Source organism: Dipodomys merriami, unplaced genomic scaffold (assembly GCF_024711535.1).
Source record: "Dipodomys merriami isolate MVZ:Mamm:240054 unplaced genomic scaffold, mDipMer1.0.p SCAF_3, whole genome shotgun sequence".
Taxonomy (NCBI): domain Eukaryota; kingdom Metazoa; phylum Chordata; class Mammalia; order Rodentia; family Heteromyidae; genus Dipodomys; species Dipodomys merriami.
The window spans coordinates 111,042,025-111,058,939 of record NW_027204492.1 but is presented as its reverse complement, the minus strand read 5'-3'; the positions used below and the strand labels follow the sequence as shown (position 1 = coordinate 111,058,939).

The 16,915-nt window shown below is 40.2% G+C and overlaps 1 protein-coding gene and 1 non-coding gene across 3 annotated transcripts; both read left to right on the top strand.

Annotated features, from left to right (window-relative positions):
- Positions 1-1,059: 1,059 nt before the first annotated feature.
- Scml1 (Scm polycomb group protein like 1) lies at positions 1,060-14,952 on the top strand. 2 transcript variants are annotated; one of them, XM_070039285.1, is made up of 8 exons: positions 1,060-1,266; positions 4,294-4,382; positions 6,015-6,089; positions 10,268-10,372; positions 10,952-11,234; positions 11,336-11,446; positions 12,827-12,966; positions 13,278-14,952. In XM_070039285.1, exons 2-8 carry the CDS (start codon positions 4,353-4,355, stop codon positions 13,410-13,412), a joined length of 879 nt encoding a protein of 292 aa, XP_069895386.1. In that variant the 5' UTR covers positions 1,060-1,266; positions 4,294-4,352; the 3' UTR covers positions 13,413-14,952. The 2 variants fall into 2 exon arrangements, with proteins under 2 accessions (XP_069895386.1, XP_069895387.1); XM_070039286.1 differs by lacking the exon at positions 1,060-1,266 and adding an exon at positions 1,833-1,895.
- LOC138840632 (U6 spliceosomal RNA) lies at positions 6,583-6,689 on the top strand. Its single transcript, XR_011376183.1, has one exon. It is a non-coding gene; the product is annotated as a U6 spliceosomal RNA (small nuclear RNA).
- Positions 14,953-16,915: the final 1,963 nt, after the last annotated feature.

Here is a 16,915-nt window from a genome sequence, read left to right as displayed (position 1 = left end):
TTTCTGCTAATATTTTTCCCTTTAAAAGCTGGAATCCCTCCAGGGAATGGAAATAAGGAGGGTTTTTTGTTGTTCTTTTTTTTTTGTGTGTTGTCTGTTGCATTATCTGTCTTTGGGAGTGTAGGGGTGGCAGAGAAATACAGGGGTGAACAAAGGAACACACAGCAGTTGTACTCAGTAGTATCTATGTTGAAAATGAATGTTACAATTTGTCGGTGGGAACAAGAGGGAAAAACTAGGAGAGAGAGAAGAGAGGGGTGACATTGTTCAAAGAGAAGTATACTAAGTCTCTGACTTATGAAACTGTGCCCCTTCTCTCTGTGTATCACCTTTATAACCATTAAAACAGTTTAAAGGGAGAATAATTAAAAGCAAGTAGAGATGGTTTCCTCCAAAAACTAATAACAGTAAAAGTGGCGATCATTAGCTGCAAAAACAAAAACTAAGACCAAAAAACACCTGGAATCCTTGCCACGTGACAGTAGCTTCAACAACAGGTACTCAGAAAGCTGAGATCTCAGGATCGCGGTTCAAAGCCAGTCCAGCCAGGAAAGTCTATGAGATTATCTCCAATTAACTAGCAAAATGCCAAAAGTGGAGGTGTGGCTCAAGTGGTGGAGTGCTAGCCTTGCCCACAAAAGCTAAGGGACATTGCCTGGGCCTTAATTCAAGCCCAGGGCTAGGACAAAACTCCTTGAAGAGTTTTGCCTTATCCATTTTCTCTGCCTAAGGTCTTTGCTTTCTATCACCCTATAGGTGGGATTAGACACATGCAGCGTGACTCAGCAAAAAGGCAGCGCACACGTGACCAAAGCGGTTGAGACATGCGGGAGAGGGGGACGACACCAAAGCAATGGTCACTCCATGTTTGAAATTCCCCTCCCCCTCAGGTCTGGACATGTACCAGAGGAGGCACTGAAGCTCCGCCTCCTGCTGTCTCCCGAGCAACCCTTCCTCTAAGGTTCCTAGCCAACAGGTTGAGCTAACAATCCTGCCAGAATGTTTCTAGATGACCGCTGATTGGTCAGTGAAACTGCCCCGCCTCCGTTTGTGCACGTGGATACGTGAATATTTGCCCGCGCTCAACGGGTTCACCACACGCTGCTCGCCGACTCTACAGCAGCCACTTGCCAGCCGCCAGCTGCCCGCTGCTCGCCGCTCGCCACTGGCCGCCGCTCGCCGGCCGCCCATCGCCAGCTGCCCGCCGCCCGCCGCCCGCCGCTCGCCATTCGACAGCCGCCAGTCGCCCACCGCCGGCCCCTCGCGGTAAGCAGTAATGATCGAAAATGTGGAAAGCTGGGGCTTGGGCCAGCAGCCGGTCTTCGGACGCCTTCGGAGGCTAGGTAGCAGGTTCGGGTCCGGGGCCGATCATGATAGGTCTATCTATCCAGTGAGACTTTATTCTCATGAATTTTTCTTGTCTCGGGGGTTGCGGGGTGCGGAGTGGGAGGAGGGGAGTCTATACCTTGTCTTTTCAACTTTTACACGCGCTTGGAGGGAGACGAGTTGGGTGGTTCCCAGGGACAGTTTGGCCCCTGATTAACTACTTGGTGCTAACTTTCTGGGTCGCATGGAACCTATTTTTTTTTCTCTTTTCTTTTCCCGCGTGGAGGCGAGTTGGAGGGGGTGTTGAAAGTGGGGCGGGAAGTGGCCCGGGAGGAGGGTGGGGGCTGCTGAGGTTGGTGGTGCCTGTGGCGACGCCGGTGGCGGCATGGGAAGTGGGGGGAGGCGGGGAGAGGCGGGGGAGGGGGGAAAGACACGAGGGAGGCGTGGTCGGCCTCTGATGTGCGCAAGGAAGGTAGGAACGGAAGAACTGACTCCTGCGCAGTTGAGATTTGATCAACTCGCGATCTGATTCCATTACCATCTTTTGAGGTTCTGACGGAGATTTGGAGGTAACCGCGTTGGGTCCAAGACAACCTCTCCATTTCCTCCCTTTCGTTGTAATCGGATTATTGAAATCTATCGGCACGTGGAGCGGGTGCACCCTCAAGATTCTGCTTTGCTTCCACAGGGCGGCTGCTGGAGACAGTAAAAACGACCAAATGTAGGGATCCCTGGAAAGCGGGGAGCCTTGACTGCGTGCTAGGGGTCTAGCCCGCCAGCTGTTTGGGTATTTACTAGAAAAACCTCTATCTTCACTGTGTTGGGAATGGTTTCTCTTCTCTCATCTGGCCTTATTCGGGCTTGGGGCTCTTTAATGGTTTTGTAACAGGTATCGCGGAGGTCCGCTTGTGGCTGTGATCATTTTTTTAACTTGCTTGCTAAGGTCCAGGGGTGAAATGCCATTTTCAGCTCTCAACCTTGTGATCCCTATCTTGTTGAAGTGAACGATTGCCTTGCTGGAGTATGGAATCGTCAAGGGTTTAAGAAACAAACAAAATAACACCCAAGAGTTTAGATTTAGTTTAAATTTTTACTACAATATCCAAGTAAGCTTCATTTTAAGTAAATCTGGTTTCACAGGATTTTGACCTTAAAGAATTTGTTGCCATAATCGAGTCGTTTGAGATCTCTTAATACAGTAGAAGCTGTAATCATTACCTGTGGGAAACAGTGGAACAGAATGAAAATGTATGGTACGATTGACTATCATTGGAAGACTAAATTTTGCACATTACAAAATTGGGCAACACACTTCACAGTGGTGCAGTTTATCAAGCAATAATTGTATTTATCTGTGGAAAAAAATGGGACACAGAAATGTGTAAAAATCCATCAAAAGTGAGATGCCAAATATTGTAATTTGAATTTCTTTTCAAGTGTTTCTGAGGAAAACCTAATTTTTTGTCTGTTTGCAACATACCCTAGTAGAAAAAAAAGAATTTTTATATCTGTAATGTACATTATGATTTCAGATTAAATGTTATGACAGTGAAAATATATTCTTAAGTATTCCATGATGTTTTATTGGAAACAGTTTTATGTAAGTAGATAAACTAGATAATAGTAAAAAGACAATAGTTGATAATAGCCAAGTAAGACAATAGTTATTACACACACTTATTTAATCCCTGTATCTCCATGAGACTTCACAATTATTATCATTATTTTATAGTCTTGAAGTAGGAAATGGAGAATTTAAGTACTCTAAGTTGTCCATAAGTTATTTATACTTACTAGTAAGTGAGGAGGTTGTAGCTAAACTACTCTAGTCACAAACTTAAAGTATTAACCCTCTTTGATGCTGTTCTTATGTAAGGAGACGTGTGATGTTGCCTTACTGTTAAAATGTGAGTGTTATCATTGGAGAAAGCAGTGTTCTAACCAGATGGGGTAGTTTTTATATAGCAGCTTTCCTTTTCAGAGATAGAACTTGAGTTAAGATTTTAGTGGTAAGAAATATGTTGTATCAATAAATCAAAGAAAAAATCATTTGATCATCTCATTATAAAGTGTTACTTGGTACATTATTTGTTCATCTGTAAAATCTACATGCAGGATTAGCAGGGTACTTAGTGTGCTATGGAAAGTATAGCTAACAATGCTCCTTATTGGAGAAGAAGTAATGGAGAATTTTCATATGTGTAATTATTTGATCTATTGTTTCTGCTTCTAGAAATGTATACCCCAAAACTACTTGCATCAGTGTAAGACTGTTCTAGAGTGTTCTTTATAAAAACAAAACTTTAGAAAGTAACTTGAATGCCCATGAATTGTTAATTGGTGAAATAACTCAAAGCCTGTTTACAAAATAGGACACTAAAAACTTGTAAAACTATAAATGCAGTGGTTTGGAAAGACTCCTCCTAATCTGTAAATTTTTCTTGTTTTTCAGCTTTGTGCAAGTCAAATTATACATTGTATTCTCTTTTCGTTGTTTGCCTTCTTTTATTCAAGGTCAGGGTTGTGAGATTCTCTTTCTTCCAGCAGCAGTAGATGGTTTACTCTCTGTTCTTATTAATGTTTTTATCAAAAAACACCCAATCGTAGCTACTCTGGAGGCTGAGATCTGAGGATTGCAATGAGACCCAGACTAGGCAGGAAAGTCGATGAGACTCTTATCTCCAGCTAACAAGCAAGAAGTAGATCAGTGGCTCAAGTGATAACCTTGAGCAAAAAAAAGAAATAAGAGTCAGCACACGGGCCCTGAGTTAAAGCCACAGGACTGGCTGGCGCATGCACGCGCGCGCACACACACACACACACACACACACACATACACACACACACACACACACACACACACACACACCAATCAAGACTGTGATTTGAGATGGTATTCTCACTGCATATCCATGTTAAGGTTATTTAGGGAGTATGTGGAATAACTTTTTGTGCATTCGTTTTCAGGAGTCTTAGGTCACTTAGCTCCACTCAGGAAGTAGAATCTATCCTGTGTGCAAGACAAGATGTCTTCCATCAACAATGAAACCAATATGGTTTGTATTTTAAATTAAAAATCTCTGTTCTTTTCTGTGTTGTGTTTATTAGCTTTTTAAAATCTCTTTACTCTTTTTAAAATTAGTATAAATTGTACAAAGTGGGTTCATTTTAATAATTTCATACATATAAAATACTTCCATAAAACTTACCTTCCCTATTCTTTCTTGTTCCATAATTCTTTTCTCATAAATGCTTAGGAAGCACTCAGATTATATTCGCACAATCTCACTCCCTCCTTTCCCTCCCCTCTCCCCAGATTCACACTCATGTCATTCATTTTTTTCAGGGCTAGATTCCACATATGACAATTGACACATGATAATTAGCCTTTTTAGCCTAGCTTATTTGAAAAAATATTTTTATAAGTAGTTATCTGTAGCTCAATTCCATATTATTTTGAAATAAAAACATTATATGGCTACCAAGTGTGCTTATTTTAAAAGTAGTTCAAGGCCAGTGCACTAATACTTGGACCACATCTCTACTTCAAGCATTTGCTGGTTAATTGGAGATGAGAACCTCAGATTTGTCAGCAGACTGGCTTCAAACCTAAATCCTCAAATCACAAGTTCCTGAATAACTAAGATTACTTTGTGAGACACTAGCACCAGTTTTAAGATTAATTGGTCAGAAATTTTAAGTGCTTAAACGTTTCCTATTTTGTCCACAGAGTGGCACTGTTGGATTATTAAAAAAAAAATCGTCATGTAACATTGCTTTGGTCACCTAACAATTTGCTTTAAAGACAGCTTTAAGCCAGTTGCCAGTGCCTTACCCTGTAATCTTAGCTACTTAGGAGGATTGCAGGAACTAAACTACCCAAAAAAGCCAGTAGTAGAGCTGTGGCTCAAGTGGTAGAATATGAGCCTTGATCAAAAAGAAGCTCAGGGACTGTACTCAGGCCCTGAGATCTAACCCCAGGACAGGTACTATGAGAGAGAGAGGAGAGAGAGAAAAACAAGGCCTTGGTTTTAATCCCTAGTGTCACAAAACAGAACAGCAACAGTAAAAACTAGACAAATACGCCTTTGAAAAGTAAAATGGAACTCAAATTTTTGTTCAATTCTTCTCAACTTTTCTAGTTCCTTCACTTTAATTTTTAATAAATCTTTCTCAGGTAATAACCCCAATATCTACATAACAATGATGATACTAATACTGCTTTTTTATACATTTCAATAAGTATTACGTATATCACTGTTGTAATTTTAGTTGATATCTGCCTAGTATATTAAAACATTACCATTTTAAAGGCAAAGGAGGTATAAATTGTGAATATACTATAGAATTCCTTGATAAAGTCATACTTAAGGAAATACTTTTTTATCCTAATATGAGCTGTTAATCATTCCCCCATCCCACCCCATTTCTTCCATAGCAGGACACATTTTTACTGGAAATGTAAATCTAGATTCTGCTGAAAATGTATTCTTTCTTTCCTTAATTGGCAATCATTATTTCCATACCCAAATTATGGTGATTTAAAAAAATTTTATCTCTTGTTTTAGGTTAAGAATTTGAGAAGGTTGATATAAAAAATGTAAACAAAGTGGTGTCTCTTCTGTGGTGTAAAGTGTAGCTCTTACTGAGTAAAACATTAACAACTATTTCAAAAAAATTTTAAACAGAGTGTTGTTCCAGTCACTATATTCACTAGAGGAGATGAAGAGGCCTCTATGATGGATGTTCTTACCCATTGTGAGGTAGGAAAGTTCTCTCCCCCTCCTCCTTCTTGTGTCTCTCCTTTCTTCTCCTCCCTTCCCCTCCTCTTTCCTCTCCTTTTTCTTCTCCTTTGTCCTTTCCTTTATCCCTGTCCTCTCCTCTATCCTCTCCTTTTTATATCCTTTGCTCTTCCCTTTTTATACTCTTTCTATCCTGGAGCTTGAACTCAGGGCCTGGGTGATGTCCCTGAGCTTTTTGCTCAAGGCTAGCACTACTGCTTGAGCCATAGCTCATTTCTGGCACTGTGTGTGTGTGTGTGTGTGTGTGTGTGTGTGTATGCATGCATGTGTGCATGTGCGTGTATGCATGTGTGTGTGTGTGTGTGTGTGTGTGAGAGAGAGAGAGAGAGAGAGAGAGAGAGAGAGAGAGAGAGAGAGAGAGAGAGAGAGAGAGAACAGAAAAGAGAGTGCGTGCACACATACACCGGGCCTAGATACAGTCCCTGAGCTGCTTTTGCTAAAGGCTAGTGGTCTGGTGTTCGCTTCAGCAGCACATATACTAAAATTGGGATGACACAGAGAAAATTAGCATGACCCCTGTGCAAGGATGATACGCAAATTCGTGAAGCGTTCCATATTTTTACAAAGGAGGAGGCTACAATGCTTGATAAGAAATGTACTCATGACATGATTTTTTCCATGTAATTGTAACCCCTCTGTACAGTATTTTCACAATAAAAATTTTTTTAAAAAGGCTAGTGGTCTGTATATTGAGCTACAGTCCACTTCCTGTTTTTTGGTATTTTATTGGAGAGAAGAGTCTCACAGTCTTTCCTGCCTGACTGGCTTCAAACCACATGATCCTCAGAACTCAGTTTCCTGAGGTAGCTTAGATTACAGGCGTGAAACACTGGTGTCTAGTCTAGGATGTGTTTCTTAAAGTACCCAAATAAAAATTCTCTCCATCAAATGGTGCAATATCTGATTATTTTGTGATCTTTATTATGCTGATTTTTAAAACAATTTATAGTTAGAATAGCATTTATAAAATGGTATATGGGAAAATTTTTATATATGAAATTTTTGAAATAGCAGTATGTATGAACAGAATTTTTAAACAGCAGTATGTATGGATAGAATTTTTAAATATATATGCTGATCAAATGTAGTTATGTTTCTTTAGACTAGATTGGGCAATAGTGAATTAATTTGCCATATAAAATCCTTAAAGGAAATTAACCTATTTGGAGGCAACTTAGTATGTGCCTTAAATGCTATCAAGATTCCCATTTTTAAAAAAAATGGCAGCCAACCAGTATCTTTTAGAAGAGGGTATCTTACATAGTTTTGAGGGATTTTTTTTTTATCAGTTGTGTGGCTTGAACTAAGGGCCTAGGTGCTGTCCCTAATCCGGTTTGTGCTCAGGACTAGTGCTCTACCATTTTGAGCCACAGCTCCACTTCCAGTTTTTCAGTGACTGATTGGAGAAAAGAGTCTCATGGGGACTTTTCTGCCCATCTGTCTTCAAACTGCAATCCTCAGATCTCAGTCTCTTGAGTAGTTAGGATTACACCCATGAGCCCCTGGCACCTGGCATGAGGGATATTTTATTTTATTTTATATTTTAAGTTTTTAAATCTTATTATAAAGGTGATACACAGAGGGATTACAGTTACATAAGTAAGATAATGAGTATATCTCTTTTTGAACAGTGCTACCAACTCCCTTGTTTTCTCCCGCTTTCCCTCCACCCCACTCCCTTCTCCCCCAAGTTGTAAAATTCATTTCCAATTAAATTGATTTGTTGGTAGAGATTGATAGAAATATGTAATTATCATGGATTTTGTGATCTGCCTCTCCATGGGTAAATAAAATTTATTTTACAAAAAAGTAAGCATTTTATCCTATAAAAACTCTTAACTAGAATGAGCTAAGTAAAAGATTGGGCTCATCTTTCATTCCAACTAGTGAGGACACCAGAGAGCCCTTGTCATGTGGGCAAGTGAACAAGCTCTTGAGGATTGGGCTGTGTAGGGAAGCAGTGGGACCAGGCCTGCAACCTGATTTGCACTACAGGGGCCCCCAGTGCATGTGCCAGCTGGGGAGGAAGTGGCATCTTGATTGGGAAGTCCAGAAGGGGTCCTTTTGAGCCTCCATCCCCTCCCACTTGCCTACCATGCTTTTCCCTGTGTGTTGTTGGCTCTTTGCTTCCTCTACCACCTGCTGCCTCCCTATTGCAGACTACAGCATACAGCTCTTTACTCCTTTTTCTTTCCTGACAGCATTTTTTCTACCCAGCCAAGTACACAGGGGAGACTGAGAGCAGAGAAGAAGCTTAGGCTAGGACTGTTCTTATCATCTAGCTCCCTGTCCTTTGAGTTCCAAAGTTCCTGTCTCTTCTCTCCCAGAATCCAGGGGTCCTGGGGTAGTAAACCACACACACACACACACACACACACACACACACACACACACACACACACACCAGTTATGGTCCTGGGGTAGTAAACACACACACACACACACACACACACACACACACACACACACACACACACCAGTTATATCCTGATTCCTGTCCCTCTATCCAGAAAGCCTGCCCTTCCTCCCCCCCCCACACACACACACTGGGTTAAACCCTGATTCCTATCCCTACAACCAGAAAGCCTGCCTAGGGCCATCCTTGAGACCCTTCATAATCATTGAATATAGCCATAGGAAACTTCCCAGGGGAGGCACCTGTTTTCTGCATATTCTCTCACTCTCCTGGGTTCAGAGACCTCCCTGTATTGGGCATCCTCTCCTCTCTCTGGCCTCTGTTCTTGTCATTCTAACACACTCTCCCTTCTCTGGAGGACCCGGATCCTGCTTTTTTTTTCAAAATAGATTTTTTTTAATTGTGAAAATACCATACAGAGGGGTTACAATTACATGGGCAAGATAACGAGTACATTTCTTCTCAAGCATTGTTACCTCCTCTTTTGTTTCCCCTTCCCATCCCTTCACATGCCCTCTTGTCCCCCCTACCTAATCCTCCCCCCCCCCCACCAAAGTTGTAAAGTTCGTTTTTCAGCATAACGACTTGTACATCTCATTGTTGCGATGGGTCCACCTGTATCCCTATTTAATTTTTTCCCTTCCCCTCCACAAATTATACCAACATCAAATACAGTGAAAGCAAGGGTTATACCGTGGGGAAGGGACATACAAAGCAACAAAGAAATCATCTTATAAATGTGTTAGAAACAATTGCATGAAAGAAAAAAACATTTGAATACTTATCTTGGGGTTCATTTCCCTAACACCAACTTATCTGACCTTTTCTGCTTGACTCAGACATACGCTGGTTATTGCAAATAAGGGAAACCATGGGACCTATGTTTTTGGGGACCTGGCTTACTTCACTTAATATAATTTTTCCCAAGCCTTTCCATTTCCTAACAAATGGGGCAATGTCATTCTTTCTGATGGAGGCATAGAATTCCATTGTGTTATACTGCTGTCTTGAGGATAAGGCTTCCTGCTTTCTCTCTGGCTGTTTTGAACATATGCTGTCCTTTGTGCTCTGTATGCCTTTTCATGTGTCCTCACCTTGTAAATGCCTTCCTGACTGGCAGCAGAGTTCAGACTCCCTGTTCTGAACATGCTTAACTTCCCCTTCTAACTTGTGCTAAGGTAAGCAGAGGTTATAATAGATTCTAGTAGAGTTCTGAGCAGCCTCCATACAGTATGTCCTTAGCTGTATTAACATAATGCTAATGCAAGCTTTATGGCCTCCTGAAATCCCCAGAAGAGAAATTTTCATTCCCATTCTGTACAGAAGGACGGAGAATCACAGAGAAGTCAGTGACTTGGGTATGATCACACAGCTAAAAAATGGCACTTCCAATTAATCACAAGGCACTGTATGGAGGGTGATATTTTGCCCCTTTGCACATTGGAACATTTTCCTTCCAAGAGAGCTGCTTCCGTGATGGGAGTGGCTGTAGCCCAAGTAACAACAGCAACTTCTGATGTGAGCAGGTCAGAGAAGCGGAGGAACAGGTTGAGGCTTTGTGTCTTAACCAGGTAGGCTTGGCTCCACCTCCAAACAGATCTCACAGAGAAGACACGATATTTCTGATGGCATTTTCATTGTGCCTGGAAGTTCATATGTGGCTTTGTGGCATTTTCACATGTCACTTTTCAAGCACAGCTACTAATACCTTGTATCCTAATAGGTTATACATGATGCTCTTCAGAACCTGGATAAGAAATGCGATATCATTCATAAAAAATTAATGAGAATCCAGCGCTTGCGCAAACAAGCCCTTTGGTACTATCGTGTAAGTGTTTAAAGATATTCTCAGAACTCTGATAAATTTCTGGTTTTTAAAGAGGCCAGAGCTGGAAGTTGTTTCTTTTTAAAAGTAGCAACTTGGGTCTGGGAAGGTGGCTCAGTGGTAGAGCGCTTGCCTTGCATGCCAGAGGCCCTGGGTTCGATTCCTCAGCACCACATAAGCAAAAAAGAAAAAAGCCGGAAGTGGCGCTGTGGCTCAAGTGGTAAAGCGCTAGCCTTGAGCTGAAGAGCTGAGGGACAGCGCCCAGGCCCAGAGTTCAGGCCCCACGACCAGACCCCCCTCCCCCCAAAAAAGTAGCAACTTCAAGCTTAGGGTGATCAATACCTGCTATAGTAGTAGATGGCGGGGGCTGGGGATGGGGAGAGGATAAAAGAATACTAAAGTCTAGGTTTAATAAATATATAGTATGAGTATTTTTCTGTTGCATGTATGATTTATACCACACAAAATAGAGGACTGAAGAATCTAAAGTAATCATATAATCAAAAGAAAATAAAGTTTTTAATGGTTACTCATTTTCTTTTTTATACACTGTTGATTTATGCTTGGTTTGTGTCATTTCAGAATACCGTGAGATTTTCATGCAGAAACAGCTACATGTTTTCTAGAAGAGCTAGAATTATGAAAAATAGAAATAGACGCTATAACACCAATTTGTTCTCCTCTTCTGAAAGCTGTCTTGACACCAGCATGCCAGTTTGCAGGGAGGAAAATGATAACGAGGGTAGTACTATGGACACCCCTGATTATTTTGATGAGCCCCAGTCAGCTCTGGAGGAATCTGAATTTAGGGAGCTGGAGTCACCGACACTGGGAGAGAATTCTCAGATTCCTACATCTTCTGTTGGTGAGTGCCCATCATTTTTCAGACCTCATGATGGGATGGCAGTCTGCTTTGTCACCTCTTGAGAATTCCAGTAACCCTCTTTTCTGCTGAATCTTCTACAGCAATTTCTCCAACTTCACTGGACCAATCGATGACCCATTCAGCCCACGGTGGACTTCCCATAGTGGAGTACAAGCACCCCGAGTCATCTGCATGCAACTTAACTGATTTTGGTGAGTTTGGAATGAATTCTGTGTGGTACAAGTAGCATTGTTTAACCTGTGTTTGTTAACATCCTCTGGGCCAGCTAGTAGAAGCTGTTTCCTATTTTAAGGCCTGGTTTGGGAGAAGTTTATAATGATGACTAATGTTTATTGTGAGTAAGGTACTGTACTCACCAACTAACAGGACTCTTCTCCCTGTCTTCTCCCCTGAGGCCTGTAATGAATGGCCCCATTATGAATTTTTTAATCTTCTATTTTTCTTTAGCTTTTGTCCTAGATAAGGTAACTCAAAAACATGCTCAGGTGGTAGACAAGAAAGGATTTACCTTTGGCTAATGCACACACAGAAAAGGTCAAATTTGTATTGACTATCCTTGGTTAGAGAAACAAATCTTCTAGCAAATTACATAACACACAAACTTTAGGTTGCAGTGCTCTGCTTGAGTTAATGAGTACTTTTCCCAATACAAAGAAATTTCCCAACAACTTAGTGAACAGTTCAGCTAAAACCTGTTGACCTGTAAACACCTTATTTCATGTCTGTTTTTTTAATTAAACATGTAACCTTTCAGAGTATCTACTGCAGTACAATTAAACATGAAAGAAGAATTAAACAAAATATTCAAGTTACTTCTTACCTAGCTCAGAAGAATGTAATTGTTTTCTTTAAAATTTAGATTAACATTTAAGCCATGAGAGATAGTAATCTAAAGATTAAAAGTGGTTCTAAAAATATCCACATTGAAATCATAAGAGATTTGGCAAAAGAACTAAGTCGGGTCTCTAAGATAATGGAGTTTCTGAAAGTGTTTGATTAAAGTGAAGAGTTTCAGGGCTGGGGATAGCTTAGTGGCACAGTGCTTGCCCCACAAGCACAAAGCCCTGGCTTTCGTCCCCAACAAGCTCACAGAAATGTAATGAAGTTTAGGAAATTATAAACCTGTAAATTTGTGGAAATTCCATATATTTAGTAAACCTAATTTAGATAGACTAGGAAGAGATTAAAAGAGATATCGGGAAATTCAGTACACTTAAAGTAGGAGAGTAATGGATTAGGTTAGACGAACCTAATTTAATCCAAGAATTGGATCTTTATCCGTTCTTGCTTGTGACTCAGGAAACCTTGGGTCTGTGATCTTTGAAGCTGTCAGGTATCTTTTGAAGCTGCTCCTGTGATTCGGGAGAGGTCATGTGGAACAGTTAGGAAGCTGTCCTCATATCATTTGTTCAGGCTTCCCCCAGATTTTCACATTGGAGTCTCAAGTTCTTCCTTGTGTACTTGAGAGAAAGTTCTAGGAATGAGACCACTCACTACTCCCTACCTTAACATAATTTCTTTCAAAATAGTGGTCACATCAAGTGTGATTTGTGTTTGTTTCTCTATTGAAGTTGAAGGACTTGACTCTGTTGTCCTAAAACAAGAAACCCTTGAGGACCCTTCAACTTGGTCTGTGGATGAGGTGATTCTGTTTCTGAAGCGAGTGGAACCTCAAATGGCATGCTTCCTCGCTGGTCTCATCCAGCAACATGTAATGTATCTTTTGATCTTTTTTTTTTCCTCCCTAGCAACCCTAATGCTGTGGAATGTCCTCTGTGCAGACCTTTCAGTTAGTTTTTTCTTCATATTAGCATATATTAATTATACAGAGGGATTTAACCATGCTATTTCCATAATGTGTATAATGTACTTTGAATTCACTCCATTATTACTTCTTGTTCTCCCTCACCCCCATCAGTAATGTTGACATACTTATATTCCTAGTCCTTGTCAGAAAGATAAAGAAATAACTGCTGGTCAGATACAACAGTGTTAATTATTATAAATTCCTTTTGTCTGTAGGAAATTGATGGAAAAGCCCTGTTACTTCTTACAACTGACATGATGATGAAATATATGGGGTTGAAGCTAGGATCAGCCTTAAAGCTATGCTACCTCATTGAAAAGCTCAAGAAAGAAAGACGCTTCCCAAATTGAAAGAAAACCCATTTGCAGAAATTTTGATTGAGTATACCAAATCTTCTTAAATAAAGGCAGTTTTCTGCTCTTAGCTTTGTTTTAAAGAACGTTCTTCTAAAAGTATCTTATATCTAGAATTTGATAACTACAATATTCTAACAAATCAACTTTTTTCAAACCTATATAACATGTTCTTCTTACTCTGGTTTGATTTTTATTCTTTATGTCTTTTGATATTTTGTATAATTTACAAATAGCGTTTTGTATCTGAAACAACAAAAACCACTTGGCATGGATTCCCTTTTCTATGTAGAATCAGAACAACCAACACACACACACACACACACACACACACACACACACACACACACACACACACACACACACACACACACACACACACACACACACACACACACACACACACACACACACACACACACACACACACACACACACACACACACACACACACACTCCAGGACTGACAGCTCCTATAACCTATGGGAAATTTTTCCTCATAAGGGAATATAAAGGCAAATGTAGTAAGCATCCCAGATATGTTAGCTCTTATACTATTTTGTTTTCCAGAAAAGCAATAGCCACATAATCTTCTCATTTCATTATATCTTCACATCTTTCATTAGTCAGGTTTAGAAGGAAAAGCACCTTTATAAAATTTCAGATCTTAGATAGGTTTTAGGATAGAGTGATGATTCCATGTCAGATATTGCACTTATTTAAAAGAGTGATTTGGATAGAGTCTTACTATATTTTGTTCAGATAAATAGCTGTTACCATAAAGCTTTCCTATTTTGGCTAACATTAGGAATTTAGCTAGGAATTTGTTGTTTCTCTATCTTTGTAAAGCCCTCAATATCCAAGCTTTTTACATACATATTTTATTGCATGTATTTATTCCTCACAAGCATAGTTTCATACTTAAATTTTGTTCTATATCTGAGCTATGCACACAAGTCTTTTGGAATTTAAAATGGTACTTTATTCTACTACAGAAGTAATGCTCAGCTACATGTCAGCTCAAGGCCTTTCTCCTGTAAAAGACATCTGGGTCATTTGCCATCACTCATAGCTATGCTCTTCAGGGAATCAGAAATGGTAGATTGGTTTCTATACAGAGAAGTTCTCTGTCTTGTGCCATATGTGCTGCTAAGCTTTGGAAGAAAAACATGCACCTTATTATTTTGTTATTACTTGATCTTACATCATGTACTGTTTAGTGTAACATAAGTAATGAGAATTGGTGCTAGTATTATTAGCCCATTTTTATAAATATCAATATGTTCACCAGAGGTAAGGATTCCTTTTTAAAGAAAACTAAGTGTACTTTATTCACAAGTGTCAGATGCAAATGAGTGTGCATGGTGTAAAGGATTCCTTCATCCATGTTGCTCCTTGTGCAACATAAAACACAATTCTGAAGCTTGGCCTTTCAAATTGTTCGTATGAAGATCCTGTGCCCAGTTTAAAAGCCCTAAGGTGTTTGAAAAGTACTGTGTTCCACCACTTTGGGATTTTAAAATATAATAAAGTTAAATGACTGCATTAAATGCCAAAGCCTCCAACTTTATTGCACTTATTTTCACCCTATTACATTAATGCATGAATTCATTAAAGTTGAAAAACAGTTACTCCTATAGATTTCTGTAGCTTTTTATATCTAGCTACTTGAGTTTTAGAGCATGCCTTGATTTCTTTTGGTAAACATAACCAGGAACAAAGGGCAGTAGTCTTAAAGAGACCTGATGAGGCCCTCAAGAAAAAAGTTTAACTATCATCAAGGTTTATTTCTGCTCAAAACATTTGTTGCTGACAGTATTATGGGACTGTGTGAGTTTACTAGAAAATACCAATCTCCCCCTGTCCCAAGACACCTCCTCTCATTGGTGTAGGTGATAATACTGGCTGATTTTTTTTTTACCATTGAGGCTACAGGTCACCTCCTTGATATACCTGGTGTTGTCTCTTTCTGCCTTCTGATCCCCAACAGGATCCCTTGGCAAATCTGTGTGAGAGCTAAGTAGCCTTAATTTTCTGGCCCCCATCTTTCACCTCATTTTGTTTATCTTTGCTTTTTGATTTCTCTACAATATATTGCTTTTATAATAATGGTTCAGTTACAAAAACACCAACTCCATTATAGCCAAACCACTGAGGAAAATCAAAAGGAAACAAAGCATGGCCATTTAGCAGGTGACAACTGTGAAAACATAAGGGAAAAAGCACAAATACATCTATATATAAGTAGGTTAAATGCCCACATAGAGAAGATTCAGAGTTTGGATTTTAAAAGCAATTATATGCTTTTACCTACTTTGTCATATGTCTTAGACATTAAAAAAGCTCAATGAAAACTGATCAGCAAGCAAGCCAAAAGTAGGTCAATACCCAGACAAAGAATTACAGGCAAGAGCAGGCAGCATATCAGGACTAGTTATATGGTTAGAGGAGGTTCAAATACAGGTATAAACTTGTGGATGATCAATTACATAGAATCAAAAAGTAGAAAATAAACCCAGAAAGACCACATGGGTGTTTTAGTAGAAATATGAGATATAAACAACTTGGAAAAAAGGCTCGGAAAAAAAATGACATATTGATATAATTGAGAAATACACCTTAGATTCAACAAAAGGTATGGTAGTAATCTAGTAATACCAGCACTCAGGACGCTGAGGTGGGAGAATCAAGAGTTCAAGGCTAACCTAGGTTAAATACTGTGTACCAGATCAGACTGGCATACATAATAGGACCCTTCACCGAAAAGCACACTTTTTAAGAATCCATACAACTTCACAGGACTGAATACCCACCAAATCACAAAGGATAGTGTGAGTTACAGAAAACAGTGTTGCCTATAGTCTAGGACTCAGAGTTAGTCTTCCGAGTGACTAGTAAATCAACACTCACCACGTGTAATATTTTTTTTTTTTTGCCACGGTACTCTTCTGAACTTTCTCCTCGAGTTCCAGGCCTGTGTATTCAACTGTTGATGGATGTCTGTACCTCTTGGTGCTCAGGCATCTCCTACAACCGAGTCCTCTCCTGTTGTCTTTGCTATTGCATTCTTTCAAAACCAGCAGTTCCTGCTTGTTCATTACCAGCACCCTGACCTACTCATCTGTCCAGTTTCCCAGAATAGTGGCTGCCAGTGGAAGCTCCTGTTGACCACTCCCCTGCAGTCCTGAGGTCACCAGGCCTCCGGCATCCCACCTCTCATGATTCCTCTGATTGCACTTCCCTCTTGCCCCTTCCTAGGCCTTGCAGCCAAATAGACACTTTAGAAATAAACTCCTCTAGGAATACCTTGGTGCTGAACTCTGGGCCTGGACGCTGTCTCTGAGCTCTTCAGCTCAAGGCAAGTGCTCTACTGGGTGAGCTACAGCACCACTTCCGGTTTTCTGGTGGTTTATTTTAGATTAGAGTCTTACAGATTTTCCTGCCTTGGCTGGCTTTGAACTGTAATCCTCATATCTCAGCCTCCTGAGTAGCTAGGATGA

Coding starts and splice junctions, on each gene's coding strand:
- Scml1 (XM_070039285.1), top strand. CDS start 4,353: ATGTCTTCCATCAACAATGAAACCAATATG. Junction 10,373..10,951: donor AAGCCCTTTGGTACTATCGT/GTAAGTGTTTAA, acceptor GTGTCATTTCAG/AATACCGTGAGATTTTCATG. Junction 12,967..13,277: donor CTGGTCTCATCCAGCAACAT/GTAATGTATCTT, acceptor TTTTGTCTGTAG/GAAATTGATGGAAAAGCCCT.